General features: G+C 41.5%; 2 protein-coding genes across 2 annotated transcripts; one reads left to right on the top strand and one right to left on the bottom strand.

The window, feature by feature from the left end:
• The first annotated feature begins 304 nt into the window (after nucleotides 1–304).
• On the top strand, nucleotides 305–10,280 carry LOC124067319 (ADP-ribosylation factor-binding protein GGA1-like). The gene is made up of 17 exons (XM_046404595.1): nucleotides 305–489; nucleotides 1,104–1,188; nucleotides 1,454–1,529; nucleotides 1,664–1,762; nucleotides 1,998–2,121; nucleotides 2,779–2,879; nucleotides 3,108–3,188; nucleotides 4,245–4,382; nucleotides 4,478–4,559; nucleotides 4,717–4,827; nucleotides 4,923–5,066; nucleotides 5,406–5,449; nucleotides 5,712–5,902; nucleotides 6,071–6,324; nucleotides 6,437–6,606; nucleotides 6,799–6,909; nucleotides 7,929–10,280. Exons 1-17 carry the CDS (start codon nucleotides 444–446, stop codon nucleotides 8,037–8,039), a joined length of 1,968 nt encoding a protein of 655 aa, XP_046260551.1. The 5' UTR covers nucleotides 305–443; the 3' UTR covers nucleotides 8,040–10,280.
• Nucleotides 10,281–10,936: 656 nt separating this feature from the next.
• LOC124067310 (probable ATP-dependent RNA helicase DDX17) lies at nucleotides 10,937–18,783 on the bottom strand. The gene is made up of 13 exons (XM_046404582.1): nucleotides 18,517–18,783; nucleotides 17,549–17,708; nucleotides 17,289–17,385; nucleotides 16,845–16,978; nucleotides 16,525–16,590; nucleotides 16,262–16,403; nucleotides 15,961–16,121; nucleotides 15,665–15,837; nucleotides 15,379–15,489; nucleotides 15,191–15,252; nucleotides 14,904–14,963; nucleotides 12,535–12,771; nucleotides 10,937–12,410 (listed from the first exon to the last, which is right to left on the bottom strand). The coding sequence occupies exons 1-13, from the start codon at nucleotides 18,567–18,569 to the stop codon at nucleotides 11,884–11,886; spliced, it is 1,983 nt and encodes a 660-aa protein (XP_046260538.1). The 5' UTR covers nucleotides 18,570–18,783; the 3' UTR covers nucleotides 10,937–11,883.
• Nucleotides 18,784–18,944: the final 161 nt, after the last annotated feature.

Raw genomic sequence — 18,944 nt, forward strand, 5'->3', positions numbered from 1 at the left:
GCTGAGAATTGTTTTTGCCATTTACGGGCGATGATACAGTTTCAGTCGAAGGAGAGGCGAGTTGCCTCCCTGAGGTAGACCACAACACGGTTTCTGTTTGCTGATGAAGCGACTGCAAGGGCTGTTAAAACGCCGGATAAAAAGTCTGTTACATCCCGCGCTACTGGCAACGTCCTCTAGGCGACAACAAAATTGAAGCACATTGTAAAAAATATATTATCCTGAAGAATCAATGTTGTTCAGAGACAGTCCAAGGGCGGTGCAGAGCCATCCGAGTGTCTTTGATTGAAGTGTTCGGCAACCTGCCACCACGGTCAATGTCACGTCGTTGTTATTTCATTTTACGTCCAGCAAGGGGTGCTACACAAAGTCACCAAAGTCTATACACGCGATATGTTACAAAAATCACGCGATAGTGGACTCTTGTTTAGAATTCCCGAAAGATGGCGGCGGCCCCTCCAGATGAGGATAGCCTACAGTCTCGCATCAGTAAGTCAGCATAGTGTTCAATATCCCATTAACCTTTGAACGTAAAAGCGGTAGACGATACACTAATAATGGATAGGGAGGTGTACTCTCTGTTCGAATTTACCGCTATATGACCGTATAGCGCTGTCCCCGGCGAAAAACAAATTTGAGTGAGGAGGACGAATGTAATCAAATCGAAAAGTGCAGTTGTCGATGAGGAATTAACTCAGTCAGATAGTGTATCACGTTTGCTGTAAGACGACTGTTAACTGTTGACAGCTTTGGATTAGTGATGCTGCGCTAACCTGACATTTAAATTTAAAAATCTTAGTAATGTTCAGCTGAATGCTAACAAAGTCAACTAGCTAGTTAACCTAGCTGTTGGCTGTTTCTCCCTAAGAACCAGGACAAGCCGGTGAATGAACCCGGAGCCAGGAAATGTACATTACTTCTGCTATAACGTTTCGTACGACTTGGTGTCACTGTGTGAGGTTTGACAGACTTCATGGGTCTATACATAACAATCCGAAACAGAGGATGCCAAGAGCCTCTTGTTTCATGTGTTTTTTGTTAAATGTGAAATATACCGTAGAGCAGACGCCTAATTTAGGCTAATTTATTTTCCCTTTACACAGACAAGGCTACCAACCCTCTGAATAAGGACACTGACTGGGATAATATCCAGGCATTTTGTGATCAGCTCAACAATGAACCAGAAGGGTGAGATGATGCTGTTCAATATTACGCCATATCAGAGTACTTGTTCTGCTTCCCACAATATAGAAAATGGCGAAATAAATCAGAACTATTCCAGCTGCTGAGCTAAATTCTAACAACTTGACACAACATCAAGGGTGTCTTACTCCAAATAATTTGTACATGTTTGCAAGCGTTTTTGTAGCGCATTTCAAATTTACATCTTGCAGTGTTATTGACTTCTTTTTTCTATCCGTCAGTAAAGTTAAGTTTAAATTTTATTTATCAGTCCCCAGCTTGCAACCAGACTTCTGGCCCATAAAATCCAGTCTCCTCAGGAGTGGGAGGCCATGCAGGCGCTTACGGTAAGAGATCATGCATCAAAACGTCAATTCAAAGCGACAGTGCAAAAGGGCTGCAGAATGCCACATTAGAAGCAAGTTTTTTTTTTTGCTTGTCTGTACAAAGGTAAAACAAACACACTTTAAACGCTTCCCAGGTTCTTGAGACGTGCATGAAGAACTGTGGAAAGCGATTCCACGGCGAGGTGGGAAAGTTTCGCTTTCTCAATGAGCTCATTAAGGTCGTGTCACCCAAGGTAATGATCCCTGTCTTTTATGCTATCATAGTAGCTTGACTGTAACTATACATCCGTGAGATTTATTTTTTTGTAGCACTTTATTAATTAGTTAAAGCAGCTTTTAAATGACTGTAGAAACGTTGCAGGAAAAGTTTAAGAAACATAAAGAACAGCAAACCACATGTCAGTATATTTAGTTGTTAAAGCATAAGCACAGTCACAGTTACCTTTTAACAATTTTGTTCCCTTCTAGTATTTGGGGGCCCGGTCTCCTGAGCCAGTGAAGAAGAAGGTTTTAGAAATGGTGTACAGCTGGACGGTGAGGCTGCCTGATGAGACCAAAATAGCAGAAGCTTATCAGATGCTGAAAAAACAGGGTGAGCCACTGCAGAAGCTTGAAGAAATTACTGTCAAGATAAAGGACAAGTTTTTTAGGTTATGTGTCTCATGTTGGTTACATGAATTTGTTTTTTCATACATTTACACATACAGAGCTTCATGAGCTTGTGTAGTTCCTATGTTTTACTGATAATGGTGTTTTGCTTCCCGATAGTTTCCTTGTTTTAACAAATAATGTTTTGCACAAAGTAGTATCAGTTCTCCTTTTTGTGGTGATGACCCACAAGCATGAGACCAAAGTCCTTAATCATGCTGAGTTGAATCTGGTGTGGTCTTACAGGCTCAGTTTCCAGCAAAGTGGAGTAGTTGTCCACAGTTACCGCAGTGTAGTCGGTACTCATGTAGGGTTATGTATGAACCATATCTGTAGGACATCATTTGCTTTTCAAAAAAAGATGGGGTAAAAGTTTGCTTAAGATTTTTTTTTTTTTTTTTAACATACACAGATTGAGATTTTTTTTGGAATTGAGACTGTACATAAAAAGAAATGTGAAGTACAATGTTATAACACCAGTATCACATATGCCATGAACAGTACTAAGTCAGAGGTGACCTTTTTTGTGTCTCTAAAATCTATATACAGCGTACACATATGTAATGGGAGCTGGTTAACAAGTGACCTTGTTTTCTTCCAGGTATTGTCAAGCTGGATCCTGTACTTCCTGATGATAAGCCCCTTCCACCCCCTCCACCCAGAGCCAAAAGTGCCATCTTTGAGGATGAGGAGAAATCCAAGGTATGAAGTATGAGTGGCAACAAATGAGCACTAAGCACTTGGAGTAGGTTTTCAAAAGGCCGTACATGTGAATTGTATCTCCATTATGTTAGATTCATAAGAATATTTTATACCTGTCGAATCCTGTGAAGAGAACGTCCTGTGAAAATCATTAAGGGACCAACAATTTACAGAGTCCTCTTCCTCTTTCCTTTCCTCTCCCACTTCTGTCCTATCCTGTTTTTGTAGATGCTGTCTCGCTTATTGAACAGCACCGACCCTGAAGATTTAAGAGCAGCAAACAAGCTCATTAAGGAAATGGTCCAGGAGGTGTGTCATCAGTTTTGTTTACCATATGTGCTGTACAACATGTGGTCCCACATGCACGTGTATCTGTGCTTTTCTACCATGGAATTCACACTTGACTACACTTGGCTTGAGTTTCAATAATAACTTTTTGATGAATATGATCAAAAGAAGCAATAAAAAACCAAATACAGATTAATGATCATGGTTTGAAATTATGATCATATCTAGCAAAATAGCTGTTAATTTATTTGTACAAAAAATGTTGTCATCAACAGTCAAGTGGTCCTCAAAATTATTAATATAATAGAAAAAAATCCTGATCCTGATAAACATAATTACTCATTAACTTTAAAAACGCTTGTCTTTGTATTTTTTTGAAATTTAAATAAAATTCAAGTGAAAAGCAAATAAATGTATGATAATAAATTTGAATTATAATGTGCTATTTGGTATACAAAATCTGAGAAAGTACTGCTGAAAAGCGGCGCTCTTGTTCTTCTTGACCAGTCTAAGCACTGCTACTGTAACAGTGTACATAGATGTACATCAGAATCCAAACAGCAGCTGGCTTGATCAGGCTTTTGCAAAGGACAGCTCCCTTAACCGCACTGAGCTGAACTGAACAGGCCACAGGCTGGCCGAGAGTGAGCTTGGGCTGTCGGGGAGGGGCGAAAGTGCACAGCTACGATGGACAGGGCAGAGCTGGTTTTATAAGACTAAACAAGAGCACCATTGCGAAATGGAAAGCAACATAATAATGGTTTTTGCTCCTCAGTTATCTTGTTTTAATTACTGTTGGAAGCCAAACTTTTAATTAAATTAAAACTTGATTTATCACCCAGACTTGGGAAACTATTAATTCACAAGATTTATATTGTAAAACCCACTTAAAATAACCTTAATAACACTTACTGTATGTTGTCACGTCTCCTGTGTCATTATCTCCTTAATAAACAAATTCAGTCAGGAAATAAAAGTCTGCAAACATGCTGTAATTTTAATATTTCAGAAATGTGTATTCATCTCACTGTGTTTTTTTTTTTAAACACTGGGAGATCCTATTGTTTTTTCCCCCAGGACCAAAAGCAAGTGGAGAAAGTATCGAAGCGGGTGAACGCCATCCAGGAGGTGAAGGAGAGCGTCAGCCTGCTGACCCAGCTGCTGGAGGGCTACAGCAAGGAGAGCTGCTCCCAAAGCAACCAGGAGCTCATTAAAGTTAGCGCAGTTCAGCACATTAAACCTTCTGCAGCTGCAGTCTCATAACTCTGCTTGCACCCCTCACTGGTTTTCAATATGTGTCTTATTTTCAGGATCTTTACCAGCGCTGTGAAAAGATGAGACCCACACTGTTCCGATTAGCGAGTGATACAGAGGATAGTGATGAAGCTTTAGGTGAGTTTGCTGACCTCATGACTTTGACTGAATACCATATTGTAATAACCTTTAATGAACTCACCATTTTCCTCATACACTCATCATGGAACTAGGCCCATCCTTAAGCTTAACATTTGAAATCCAGTTTGCTAATGAGCCTTTTTTCTCCTTACAGCTGATATCTTACAGGCCAATGATAGCCTAACTCAGGTCATCACCCTGTACAGACAACTGGTAAAGGGAGAGGACGTCTCAAAAGATAGCATAACCACACACTCACAAACAGGTAGGTGCATGTGTGTGATTGTTTTCAAGTCTACCGCTGAAATTGACAGTGAGGTGTGATTTGGCACACGGATGGATGTTCTCTGTGCAAATCAGGTGGCAGTAGCTCAGCACTCGTAGACCTGATGGGGCTCAACGCATCAGCCAGCACAGGACCATCCAACCTGGAGCTCTCTAATCTGCAGACCCTGACTCAGAGCATGGGCATCAGCCTCTTGGATGACGAACTCATGTCGCTGGGTAAGCACAAAGAACTCATCTGGCTTGTAAACACAAAGTTACTAAGCTTAACTTTTTAACAAGCCAGAAAGGTGTCGGGTCAGCAGTGCAAACACAGCACCATAGGACCATATTTCCATTGGCCATTGTGTAGCCCTCCGGTTGGCTGACTGGCTGAAACCCAGCATCCTTGGAAGCAGGCCACATATGGCTAGACCACAACAAAGCTACACACATTCAAACCAACCATGTCACGAGCTCTGACGGTTACTTTGTTGTTTCAACAGCATTACCTTGTAATATATTATAACAATCAAAAATTGAAATTTTATTAAGCTTTTGTGGTCTGTCATTTCTCAGGACTGAATGCAACGGAAAACTGCGACTCACAGAACAATTTTCAGGTACAAGTTGTAAGATAATACTGTACTGCTCATACTGTAAAGCCATATTCCTCCTGTGTGGCTTTGGTGCCACCCAGTGGAAGTTTCAAAGCAGTCTGTTGTGCAAACAAAAACTTACCCCATCAGAATAATTTTAAAATATGCTACAGTTACACCAAGCTCTACACATAGGGGCTTTGATACTAATTTCATGTTCAAATCATTTGACATCAGCCCCATCTCCATGCACATGCAAACTTAAACCCTCTCTTTGTGCTCTCAGTCCTCTGATAGCACAGAATCATCTGCTACACCAGTCCCTGCCGCAGTGTTGCTGCCAGCTCTGGTCAAAACACCGCAGGCTCCAACAGCAGGTGCCCCCACTGCTCCACCTAAACCTATGGAGGAACTGGACATGTTGGGGAAGACATTGCTACAGCAGTCCCTACCTCCAGGGACCCAGCAGGTCAAATGGTGAGTGTGTCTGTGTTTGCAATTGCAAGGAATTGGTGCACTAACCCTTCATAGCACAGTAGTGGTAAGTCGTATGTTAAGTGGAGTTATGTGTTTGTTTATTTATTCTTTGACATGAATGCAGCTAGTTTGTACGGTAACTTGTGTTTTCCTGGCCTCTACATACAGGGATAAGCTCCAACCTCCGTCCAGAGTCACCCTACGAGATCTGCAGAAGTCCAGCACCAGCTCCAGACCTGCTCCAAATGCAACCACCACCTCCTCTGGTTCCACTCCTGGACCGGGACCCACGTCCAACCTGGTCGTCCATTCAGAGCAGCCCGATGCTCTCCTCCTCTCCAATCTCAGTCTCACGACTGCTGACCCCTATGACAGTATCTCTCTGGCTGACGTTACTGTGCCTCTGGAATCAATCAAACCCAGTAAGCAGAAGCAGTGATGCTGGGTGTGATTAATTGCGCAGTTTTCTCTTTGTACTTCTGTATTTATCATTCTGTTTTTGTTTTTCCCCTTTTCTCTTCAAATCTTCTTCAGGCAGCTTGTTACCAGTGACTGTATTTGACAAACACAGTCTCCGGGTTTTGTTCACCTTTGCCCGTGACTGTCCTCCATCACGTCCTGACGTGTTGGTGGTGATCATCTCCATGCTGTCCTCTGCCCCCATCCCTCTCACCAACATCCGCTTTCAGGCAGCCGTACCAAAGGTAGGTTCATGTTGTCTGCTGCTTAGACTGATTACAGCAAAGGGACACCTGAATGGTTTCTGGTCCTGTCCCCAAAACAGCTGTGTTGCTTTTCATTTGAATGTTCAGTCAGGGGGAAACCATATCTTAAATATTAATTGTGGATATCACTTGGTAACATGATGCTTTTGTGATTGTGTTCACGTTGCCTAGGTGATGAAAGTGAAGCTGCAGCCTCCCTCTAGCACAGAACTCCCAGCCTTCAATCCCATCCTGCCTCCAGCTGCCATCACTCAGATCCTACTGTTGGCTAACCCTCACAAGGTGGTTTTTTCATCACATTTTTCTGAATCTCACTGGCTGAAGTATATGAGAACTTGTATGGAAACCTCACAAAGTGTTTGTAATTATAAAATTTGGAGGTCAGATGGTAGTCTTTTGATATATTGTTGAAACTTAAGCTTTGATTACCTCATTGATTTCCTGTTACATCATTAGAGACAATGATACTCGTAATTAAATAGGCATATTGGCGTGCACACTTGTCATTTTTGCAAGCAAACTGCTCTATATAATTTAATAATTTATAAAGGAGTAATTATCTTAAAAATGAAAGGTGCCCTGCAGGGTTGTAGATATATTTGTTCTTTGTAGATAGATCATTTGCAAAATAAAGTAAATACAAAAATTATACGATAAAAACAGTCGATGGCCAATGGCTGATAGCTGATTTATTTGTCAATAAATAAAACAGAAAGCAATATGGAGCACTTTGAGAGAGGTTCTTTAAATTTGGCACACATATCCACTTTGACCCAAGGATGAAGAGATTTGAATTTGGTGGTCAAAGGACAGTGTGACCTCAAAAAACACATTTTATTAAGCCATAACTCAAGAAGTCAATAGCTAATCATGACAAAATTTCACACAAATGTTTAATGGGATAAAATGATGAAGTGATGGCATTTTGTATCCAAAATGTCAACTTCACTGTGACATCATAATGTTTTCTGTCCATTATTCAGCACCATGACTGTGGAACACATGGGAAGACTGTGACCATATTTCACTTTTGGTCAGATACTGAACTGATGACACTAATCTTGGGTGTCCAACTGGAAACTGTGCTCATTATAAAACGTGAAGACGTGTGTGAAGCAGACACTTTTTAGAATTTGTAGCTTCTTTGCAGCAACATCTACAGCCTCACCGGTGTATGAAGCTACACATCACTACATACTTTAATCTGGACAGACACGGACATGAACTGCAGCTTGACAGATGGACGAAGGCTTACAGGCACAGGCAGTAATTCTGTTTTTTTTCTTTTTCTTGTGTTTCAGGAAAAAGTGCGTCTGCGGTACAAACTGACTTTCAACGTGGGGGACAAATCTTATGATGAATCTGGTGATGTAGACCAGTTTCCACCTCCAAACACCTGGGGGGACCTTTAGTGAGAATGGCCAACTTCCTGTCATCTCATTTGCTGCTTCCTTTAGATTTAGGTTAAAGTTGTCCCTGATCGCTGGCTTTAGGCAAGATGGCCTCTTTACACTTGCTGTGGTTTGGTAATCATCCAAACTGACATGAGACCAGCTGTGGGAACCAGCTTCTACCTTGTGCCTTCCTTCGCAACCTTCCTCTCCTTCTATCATCTTTGTGTTGCAGCTACACTTTCTTCGAACAATCAGCCCAACACAAACTGTCAGAAACATTGATTCAGCGAAGTGACTTTTGGGGGAAACAAATTGAGCCTTGTAAAAACAGAATGTGTACATTTGTCTGATTCACATATTGTTCAGCAGTCCTCCCAGATGTTTACCAACCCTCAGTGCTCAACCTAATGCATGTGACTGATGATGCATTCCTAACTTTGGACAATGCAAGTCAAAATGTCCCACAAGTTCTGTCACAAGTTTGTGTGTCCAGTGTTCATTCTGAGTGTTCAGAGGTTGCAAAAAATCATTTCTTTCAGTCAATCAATAAAGCTTTTCAGGTCGACTTTATGTCAGTTAAATGCATAAAGTGATAAAGCCAAGCCAAGACACAGAAGTGTATTCAGCTTATGACGTGGAGGAGTTTGTCCTTTTACCTGATAAATAACTAAATTATTAGAATTGAAATTCAATTCCTGTCACATGATGAATTGATTAATTGGCTAAATGTTTCAGCACAACTTCAGTGTTCATGGAGGGGCAGCAGCAGAGGATTGTCAGACAAACTGTGTTGTTTAATTCTGAGGGAAATTCTTAAAATATATGTAAACACATTGAAATAAGTGGTTTTCCCTGTATGAGGAGATGATCTTAAATGCTGTAATAATTGGAAAAATGTCAGGAGAACCAAGTATCTCCAGGGAGGGTAAATAATGAATTAATATCTAGTTTTACGTATCGTCTTGGTTTTAATATTTGTGTCATGCTTTGGAAAATTATAACTGGGCAGTGAGTGTGTGTGTCTTAAGGTGTGACAGCAAGTCTTTTCCTCAGAGCACTTGCCATAATAAGGAAAGCACAGAGCCTACATTAACTGTGGCTCTGTTCTATTCAGGAGTGACGGTGAGCCAGCATGAACAGTTGGAGGACCCTGAAACTGAAGCTGCTAAATGGAATGTGGCTGTCAGTGATTTTATCATTTACGCCTGTACTTTTCCGACATGTCAGTATGTCTTTTGTGGAAAAGCACTGCGAAGGAATAGCACTAAATCTCTGCCCCTGTTAAAATGCAAAAATTTAGCTTTTATTTTCAGCACTTTTTATGTTTTCAATATTTTGGGGGGACACTTTTGGACATTATGTTTCACTCAGGATATTGATTTTTTTTTTTTTTTTTTTTTTGGAGATTGATTTTACACACAGACTTTCATGCACTTATTTTGTTTAAATTTTGCACATGAAACCATTCCCTCTCAAAGTTCAACATTGTCTGTTCTCATTGTTGATTGACCCAAAGAAGGACATGTGAAGTCCTGAGCTGACATTGCTGACATCCAGTTTGATTCTGCCACATGTGCCTGAGATGAAATGTTTTGATGTTCATTTGCTTTGTATATATACATATACACATAACTTTATTCATGTCCTCATCAGAGAGAGAGACACATCAAATGATGTTACAGAATCATCCTGATATCCACAGACATTGAGTTGATTGGAGCACAGGTCTACAATCACTTCCTAAGGTCATAAAGACTAAAATAAAGAGAGATTGGAGGTAGACTGGTTTCACCTGAGGATACATGTGAAACTCCAAATGTGTGCAGCTACAAGAAGAATAGAGCTGGGGACTCTGTTCAGAATAGAAAGAGGGTTTAAGAATACTGATTCTGCCTTTACGCTTGTACCTGTAAGTGTTAGATTTCATATGGTAGATCAGCCCGCATCAGCCGTCATGCAGTGCCATTGAACTTTCTGTAATGTAATACTATGAATCAGCTGTTTCATTTCCATGTTGATCTGAGCCTTTGTTTACAGATACATTTACCGGTACATACATTATTAACAGACGGGAAGGAAGAAAGCAATAATGGGACAAAAAAATTCATCCTCACCAACCACCTTTCAGTCCTTCATGGCTCAAGCAGACTGTAAATGACAAACGTGTTCTCCCAGTATCATGTCCTGTAAACTATGCATTAACGGGGACTGTAACGGGTTTGACTACATCAACGATCATCACGATTGGGAGCAAACTTATCTTGTGTCCATGCCTTTGTCATTGCTACAACAATTCAACAATTATGGGATTATTGCAGCCTCCATCTTCTCCACAGTATCATCTGCTTTTGGATGTACACTGGCACAATCCTGACTGGAGTGACCTTAGTCAGTTATGGCAAGGAACCCACAAAACCTATTACAGATAAAAATCTTGGTAATTTCAGTCTTTAAATGGATAACTTTTATGTTTCAGTTTGCACTCCACTGGAAGTTACTCATTGTACATCATTCCACACACAGTGCTGTCAGCCTTGTCTAGCTTTGAAAGACATGAATCAGACTGGACCACACACACACACAGACAACTAGGACTGGCAAGAAAAACAACATATATCAAGTGAGTGAGTCATCCAACTAAACTGGATCCCGATTTTCAAGACTGATATACAGCAAGTACAACAAAAGTAAGTGTTGTGAAAAGGCCTATACAGATGTATTTCTGAGGGAGAGAAATCGTCTTTTCCATTTGTGCTCCTAATGCCATTATGTATATTTATCAACAAAAGGAACAAATATGTACATACTACCGAGTACAAAATTGGAATGTACTACAAATGTGTATTTAAGTCAAATAAAGTGATTTGTACAGGGAGTTCAGCTGTATGAATCAATAATTTGCAAAGTAGAAAATCCAACTTTGACTCATTTGTTTATTAAGAAAGCACTGTAAAAACAACAAGAGAGGAAAAAGGAAACAAGCAACAAACTGCAATTAAGTCAGCAATGCACATAAAATGAGCCTGCGTTAGCTGATCTCATTATTAAAATAATATGTGAGACAAACAGAAGTAAACAGAAACACATCAGTTTTGAGTTCAGGACAGGAAGAAGTAAAGCCATGCACGACAAAATGCATCTAAATCCGTGACAGTCCATTATACTTAAAAAAACAAAACAAAATAGTGGTTGCATATGAAAAGTATGGGAGAAAATTCACAATTTGAACTGCATCAGTGTTTGGAATAAATTTGAACAACCTTCAAATAAATGCAATAATTATTATTCTATTATTATATTGCTAGCCAGAACTCTTCCCCCAAACAATACAAGACAGATTTTGAACTTTAATAAAGCAAGACGTGAGTGGAATGTGACGGTATCTATTAAAAATAATTTTACCAAGCAGTCTCAACCACATACCACTGGGGCCTCAGTTGAAGCCAGTTTTCATTGTAACCACATCCTAATACAGCTGATGAATGACTCATCTTAAACCAGAGACGGATGACAGACTGGAGAAATTCACTGCTGTAGTAGTGATTAAAATGAAAACACAAGAAACTTGTTCCTCTATGGTACATGACTGAGAGCAGCTGTATGAGACTTTGGAAACTGATAAAATGAAGGTAAAAGTAGGTAAATTTTTCTTATCTTTAGGAACATTTTAATTCCACATGTGGGTTGTATCAAAAAGTACAAAACAAATAGAAAATATCGGCCCTTATCTCCTCAGATATTTACCTTTTTAAACTGTTGCCTCTTGGAGATGACAAGAGTTTGAGAGTAAAAACAACAAAGTTGCACTGTGAAAACTCTCAGTAGGGCAAATTAACTAAGTCCTTGTGTCTCTTACATCTGTCTACTTCCTGGGAGGTGGAGGACCTGGAGGAGGAGGTGGTGGACTAGCAAAAGGGTAAGGCGGTTGCCCCATGAAGCCCATGAGCGGTGGCTGAGGGGGAGGAGCAAACTGCTGAGCCATCAGAGGCTGGGGCCCCCCTGATGGTGGAGCAGGAGGAGGAGGAAGAGGAGGAGCAGGAGGCTGGCCAAACTGACCATGTGGCTGGCTAGGCTGATCCTGACCTCCGCCTCCACCAGACTGGCCTCCGCTGCGGGTGTTGTAGCCCCCACCGCCACCATAATTCTGGTACTGATCTGAGCCTGAGTTGTAGCTATTCCTGCGGTCCCGGCTTCTGTCCCTGTAGGAGGAAGAGGAGGAAGAAGTGGAGCGGTCTCCATCGCGGTTGTTATGGTTGTCGCGGCCAAAGCCACTGCGGCTGTCTTTGTTGCTGCCGCCTCCGCCACCAGGGCGCATGCGCCGATCACACTCCTCCTGGTACATGAGGTTAGGGTTGTTGGAGCTGCTGCCACGGTAACGCATTCTGCCACCTGTAATAAAGAACACATGTACAATCATTTTTAAACTGTTCATCCCTAGATGTCTCAAAATCCCCATCTTTTCTGTTTTACTGCATGACTGACTGTGATGTAAAACAGTGACAGCCCTTCTTACCGCCTCCCCCTCCACCACGCCCTGAATCCACGAGCTGAAGCAGTTTAGGGTTGATGGCCTGTCGGGCCTCTGCCAGCACCCGGACAAGGTCTCGAGCCTGCCGCAAGTTCCCAGGGGTGAAGAAAGTGTAGGCAGTGCCTTTGTTGGTACTGCGGGCCGTACGTCCAATACGGTGCACGTAATCCTCCGACGAGCTGGGATAGTCATAGTTGATGACGAACTTGACGTCTTCCACATCTTTCAGATAAAGAGCAAATGATTTTACAGCATGGGGGGAAAAAAAAGACTATCATGTCAAGAGGGGAAAAAGCTTCTGAAGAAAGAACTGACCATTTTAATCACGTGAGCTGACAGATTGTATTTAAATAAATATAAAATGATATGATTATTTTAACCTTTAAACATACATATAATATATATAAGATACTGAAACAATAATTTAGGTTGGAAATTGAATCTAAACAAACAGAGCAACTTACCTGCTTTATTAGACACCTTGCAAAAATCCATACATCTAGAGATTCATTCAGTGAACCACCATTTTACCTCCTTTTAATCAAATACAGTAAAAACTGAACTTAACCTCAGGTTTTCATGTTCACTTGACACTGAGGTGGAAACCATGTTTAGGCTTCATAATCTTCACACCAATGTGATTACTGGTCAGAGTGTGTGAAGACAAAGAGTCTGTTTCTTATTACACAAGACGTGGGGCTCTGACAGCACTGCTGATCATCAGTCTACCTTTTCCCCTCCATCATGGCAGAGGGAAGCCATTTCATCACTCATATCCTGCTGAGTAACATAAGGACAATGCGAAAGGATAAAAACTGCTCTTCTTTTGACTTAAATAAGAGTACATGAAAATATGGTGAGCTCATAGAGGAGTTAAGAGAAAGGGGCGGTGAGGTACTTACCCCCTTCATGTTGTTTTTACAAAGGTAGTCAGTCCCCCCTGATCAGTCCTGGTTTATAGGGAGGGGCTGAGGGGGAGGGAGACAGGATTCATCCCACACCAGCAACGTCAGACGGGAGCAGAACCATTAAACCTCAAGAGACACGCACACAACGGCTGGTTCTGTTGCTCTCTCGCTGCATTGCAGGACCCTCCTCAGTCCCTGGCCAAGACCGGATCCAGACGAGCCCGTCTAACTGTCTCTCTCCTGTCTGTCTGCTTTTTGGGGCGGACCGATGGGCAGACATACAGACACCTCAGGCTGCTCCCAAGGAAGGCTCGTTGGATTTACAAACTCTGACAATACTGGGCAGGGGGATCTTATTTACCCAAGAAGAATGAGAGGGGCTTTAACCTCTCTAAAACTAGCCGAGCTTCTACTTTTACGTGACGTAGGGGGCAGTGACAGCAGCACAGACTGTTACAGCTGCCGTGTGCTGCCAAACCCTGAGAGGAGAAGAGGGGAAAAAAGAACAAGGATACAGTCATAGGAATTTTGACAAGTCAGAGACACTTCACTTATCCCCCCTTCTCACATTTATCCTGCCAACAAATTGGATGTCAAATGGACTTGTTGTATAGCAGACATTCTGACATGTCACTGCAGGAAAACCACAGGCGTATGAATGACTGTTGTATTTCACTTAGAGGAGATCCTGCTATTGTGTGGAAGAACGAGTTATGTGAGCAGCATCTTCATTTAATTTGTCTTGATACCATGAGGGAGACATAAGAAAAGGTGCGTAGGAGCATCTGCCCCACACACCCCTTGTTTCAGGCAGCAGCGTGCCAAAGAGCCCCGGCAGAAGGAAGCTTTTTAACTGCAGTAACAAGAAACAGACTATAAACCCAGCAGAGCAGAAGGCCTGAAGCCTCCATACTGGACTCAACAGTTCAATAAACTGTCAGGTTACAATAGTAAGGGTGATCCTTAAGAATAATGTGCTGATTAATTTCACTGTACATGAATACATTCACACAGATTACACTTTTTTTGTTATTTTCTCACTTCTAGTCGACAGCGACACTACATATTTTACCAGCTGTACATTATGGAAAATTGCTACTGTGATAACTATCAAAAAAAAGGAACAAACTGTCATGAGATCAATCAGACAACAGTCAAACTAAGACAATTCTACACTTCGTGTAGAATTACATTTCTTACCCCTTTTCATTATCAGAGTTTCCCGGATATAGCTGTCTCATCTGTAGTATACTTACCTATTAGTCAAGATATCTTTGTAAATAGAGGCCCAAAAGCAAAGGTGCATTCGCACCGCACACATCAACAAGTATTTAAGTTGTATGACTTCCAGGAAACATATAATTTTCAAGAAAATGCATAAAAAATGAGACATTGGCCAAGTGTGAGAGAATATGCACCATAAACTGTAAGTGTGAGCAGACATACCCAGACCACGAGAGGCCACGTCGGTAGCAATCAGAATAGGAGCTTTACCAGTACGAAATTCTGTTGGAATTAAAGAAACATTAGAAGGAATATTAGCAGAAACAGGCCTAGACACTAAAACTGAAGAGCAGCATGGAAATCATCATCTCCAATCACAACTCAGGCGATAAAGACTGAATAACTAAAACACCTACACTGACTAGTTAGCAGTCTGTATTTCCCTTCTGGTGAACTCTACAGCAGAGGGCAGGAGGGAAGTAATAGCAGTGTATTAAAAGTATTCTTACCTGTGAGTACCCAGTCTCTTTCTGGCTGGCTCTTGTCTCCATGGATGCACATGGCTGGCCACCTAGAAAACAAAACCACAATGAAGTGGCAGGATTAGAGAGCACTCTGAACAGCTTCTATCAAGACCAAATATTTGCATAATTCATCAGTCATAGTACTGATGTTGGTGTCACGTGTCACTGCTCACCCATCACGCCTCATTCTCCTGGTAAGATCGTCACAGCGCTTCTTAGTCTCCACAAAGATGATGGTTTTGTTCTCTTTTTCAGCCATTATCTCCTCCATCAGCTGAAAAAGTCTGTGGACAAGGAGAGATAATCATAGCACAAGGGCAGCACTTGTGAGTTCCAGCTGTGTGAAAGGATAAACTGAACAGAAAATGTTCAGCAACACTATTAGAGTAGTTAAATATATAGAAAAAGTGATGACAATGTTTTTTTTAGGCCAGATATTTTCTCACTGGCAATCCTTACTTGTGGTCCTTTTCAGTCTCCATACAGACATCGACAATCTGCAGGATGTTGTGGTTGGCACTGAGCTCCAACGCACCAATATTAATCTGGATGTAGTCCTTCAGGAAGTCCTCGGCGAGCTGCCGAACCTCCTTTGGCCAGGTTGCACTCCACATCAGAGTCTGTCTGTCAGGCTGAAAGACAAAGAGAGAGAGAGAGCATCCAGCTGACTTCACTGAAGAAAGATACTATGACATTAAAGAGTCAAGGTGATTGTTTGAAAATCAGTAGCCATGGGAACTGCGCTTTTGCCCCACCCTGATTTGTTCGACTATCTTGCGAATCTGTGGCTCAAAGCCCATGTCCAGCATGCGGTCAGCTTCATCCAGCACTAGGTAGGTGCAGCGCCGCAGGTTCGTTTTCCCAGACTCCAAGAAGTCAATGAGGCGACCAGGCGTTGCAATACAGATCTCAACACCTACAAAGATGCACACATTATTCGATGCTTAAGCAGAACATTTCACGGTTGTCTTGTGAAACACTTTCTGTGTTTTTCCATGAATTCAATTAGTTGTAGAACAGGACTGAATAGTTTTGAATTTCAAACTATGGACCCACCCCTCTCAAGGTCTCGAATCTGTGGTCCTTTGGGTGCTCCACCATAGACACAGGTGCTTTTGATACGGGATGACTTGCCATAATCAAACGCGACCTGTTGAACCTGCTGAGCCAGCTCTCTGGTCGGAGCGAGCACCAGACACTATGAAGACAGGATGAATAAGAATGTTTTACAGACTGACTGTACGTCCACTTTATGGGAGTATGATTTAGACACACACACCTCTGTCTAAAATAATAACATGTATGGAATTTGCACTCACAATTGGACCATCTCCCCTCTCCAGATAGGGCTGGTGGTTGATGTGAACAATAGCAGGAAGAAGATACTACAGGAAAAAAAAACACAAAAAGAAATCAGATAAAGTGATTCATTCTCCCACGAATCCCTTTTAAAAACACATTATGTAGAATCATGTACTCATCTTGACGTCGTCCCACTGCAGTTGTACTTAATTTCATTTACTGTTGCTTTCTATTTTGTGTAACCTGATACATAAGTATGATTTTTATGAACTTTTCTAATTAAATGTCCAGTAAAGTGTCGTCATCATTGTGCAAGACGATAGCCAGGTAGACTTACAGCCAGCGTCTTTCCAGAGCCAGTCTGGGCAATCCCCACCATGTCCCTGCCGCTCAGGGCCACGGGGAAGCCCTGACACTGGATTGCTGTGGGCTCCTTGAAGTTCTGCTGCATCAGCACGTCCATCACATATTCTGCCAGAAGGAGGAGAGAGAGAGATAACCAAAAGACAGTTACACTGCTGGACTGTAACTTTGGTTTCTGTCTTTCAGTCTTTCCATCAGAAAGACAATCTCTGAACATACCTGCTTCTTGTCTTGTCAGCTGTTTTTTCAGAACAGCCGTTTTGTTTAGCTTTACTATGTAAGGCAGTTCAAAAAGGATATTTTGAACTCCCTAAATATTATGAGTAAGTGAATTAATTATTTGTTGTAGATGTTAATGGATCCCAGAGATTGCTTGTACAAACATTTTAGGTTGCAAGGTAATGTAAGGTTTACTAACGAGGAAACTGCGCCTGGTGAAAAGCGGTGATCGCCTTTGAACAGCCAGCGCCTCTGACGGTGATCTCCTTCTTTCTGCGGAACTCTTCCATCTCATACTGGACAGAAAAAGAGGGTAAAAAAGAGAAAACTTGCATGTGGACACTGTGCATAAATTATTAATATTTCTTAGAATACCTTCTGATGGAATTACTGACTTTGTAAAGAAATATGGCTGTCATGCCTAACTGTACTTTTAGGTAAATATAATAAAAGATTTACCTGACTCATGTGTTGAACCTCAGGATTTTCAGCGTAGAAGTTCTTCTCAAATTTTGGCAGCTCGTCCAGGTTCCACCTCTTTTTGCGGAGACGTTCACCTGGATTCCCAAACTTCATTGGGGGAGGACCACCGCGACTGCTCATGGCCCCAAACCGTGGCCTGACAGATAAGGTTTAAGAGATAAGAGCACAGAGCACAGAGCACTGTGGAATAAGCATGGCAAGCTGCAGCATTACCTGCAGCAATCACTGTAGGGGACATGTCTGCCTCCGTCATGCCAGTGACTGACCATCCACTGTTACCAGTGACCAATGACCAACACATTTATGGTTGAATCCATATGCCCTGGTTTTATTGCACACGCAGAATAATTATTCTCATAAAGTCCAGAAAGCAATTCTGTATTTTACCAAACCAATAACAGGGCTCATGTGGATTTTTATGTATGTGTACTGCTTTATTACAGCTCTATACCACTCTGCATATGTAAGTTATGGACAATTTACATAGCCAAAATGTTCTTTATTTATTTGAAGAAATTTGACTATCTGTTTCTTAAAATAAGTCTATCTGTTTCTTAAAATAAGTCTCTAAAATAAGTAGTTAAATAATATAGTATAATTCTATAATGAAGTTGCATACTACACATATAGGTTTGGACCTACCAATTTGCATTTGTATGGTAAATGGCCATTTTTAATTCGCGCTTATGATACACTTGCTGTAAGGCTGTAATGCTCTGCAACCTATGAGTCTAACTTTGTGCATGTTTACTATGAAAAGAGGTTAACAAACTGAAAGGGGGTAGGGAAGGCTTGAGGTTTCCTGTTTTCTTATTGCACTTTTCGGCCTAGTGCTGAGGACAGTGGAGTCTGAGCCATGGCTTTGGGTCAAACTGTGATGTCTAGACATTATGCAACACTAATGCTCTGATAAATATGTGCGCTATTTCTGTATATAAACTTACCTGTCCCGTCCACGGTCCCTGTCTCTGTCTCCGTAAGAGGAACCCCCTCTCATGTTGGCGAAAAAACCGACGTTATACGAACTCCTCTGCGCTGTTTGTAATGTTAGCTTTACGGTTTGTTCACGTTATGTCCTGTTATAAAGTGCAAGATAACCCAATAAACACACTTTACCCTTAAAAAACTACGTGGATAGTACGCGATAATTACGCTGACCTTACATAGGCCTCTGGATTTTGGTAAACAATTGTTGTATGCGTCACGTAGCTGAACGGCCCCGTTGCACTCCCTGCCCTCTTTTAAGACGTAACTTCAACTAGTAATTATACGTAGCTTCGTTTAGATTAAAAGAGACACTACGCACAAACTCTGCCTGGGTAGTAATGGTGAATTTGACTCCAGTACGCATTTTCGTGCCTTTTAACAGTTG

This window comes from Scatophagus argus, chromosome 2, assembly GCF_020382885.2.
Source record: "Scatophagus argus isolate fScaArg1 chromosome 2, fScaArg1.pri, whole genome shotgun sequence".
NCBI lineage: Eukaryota > Metazoa > Chordata > Actinopteri > Scatophagidae > Scatophagus > Scatophagus argus.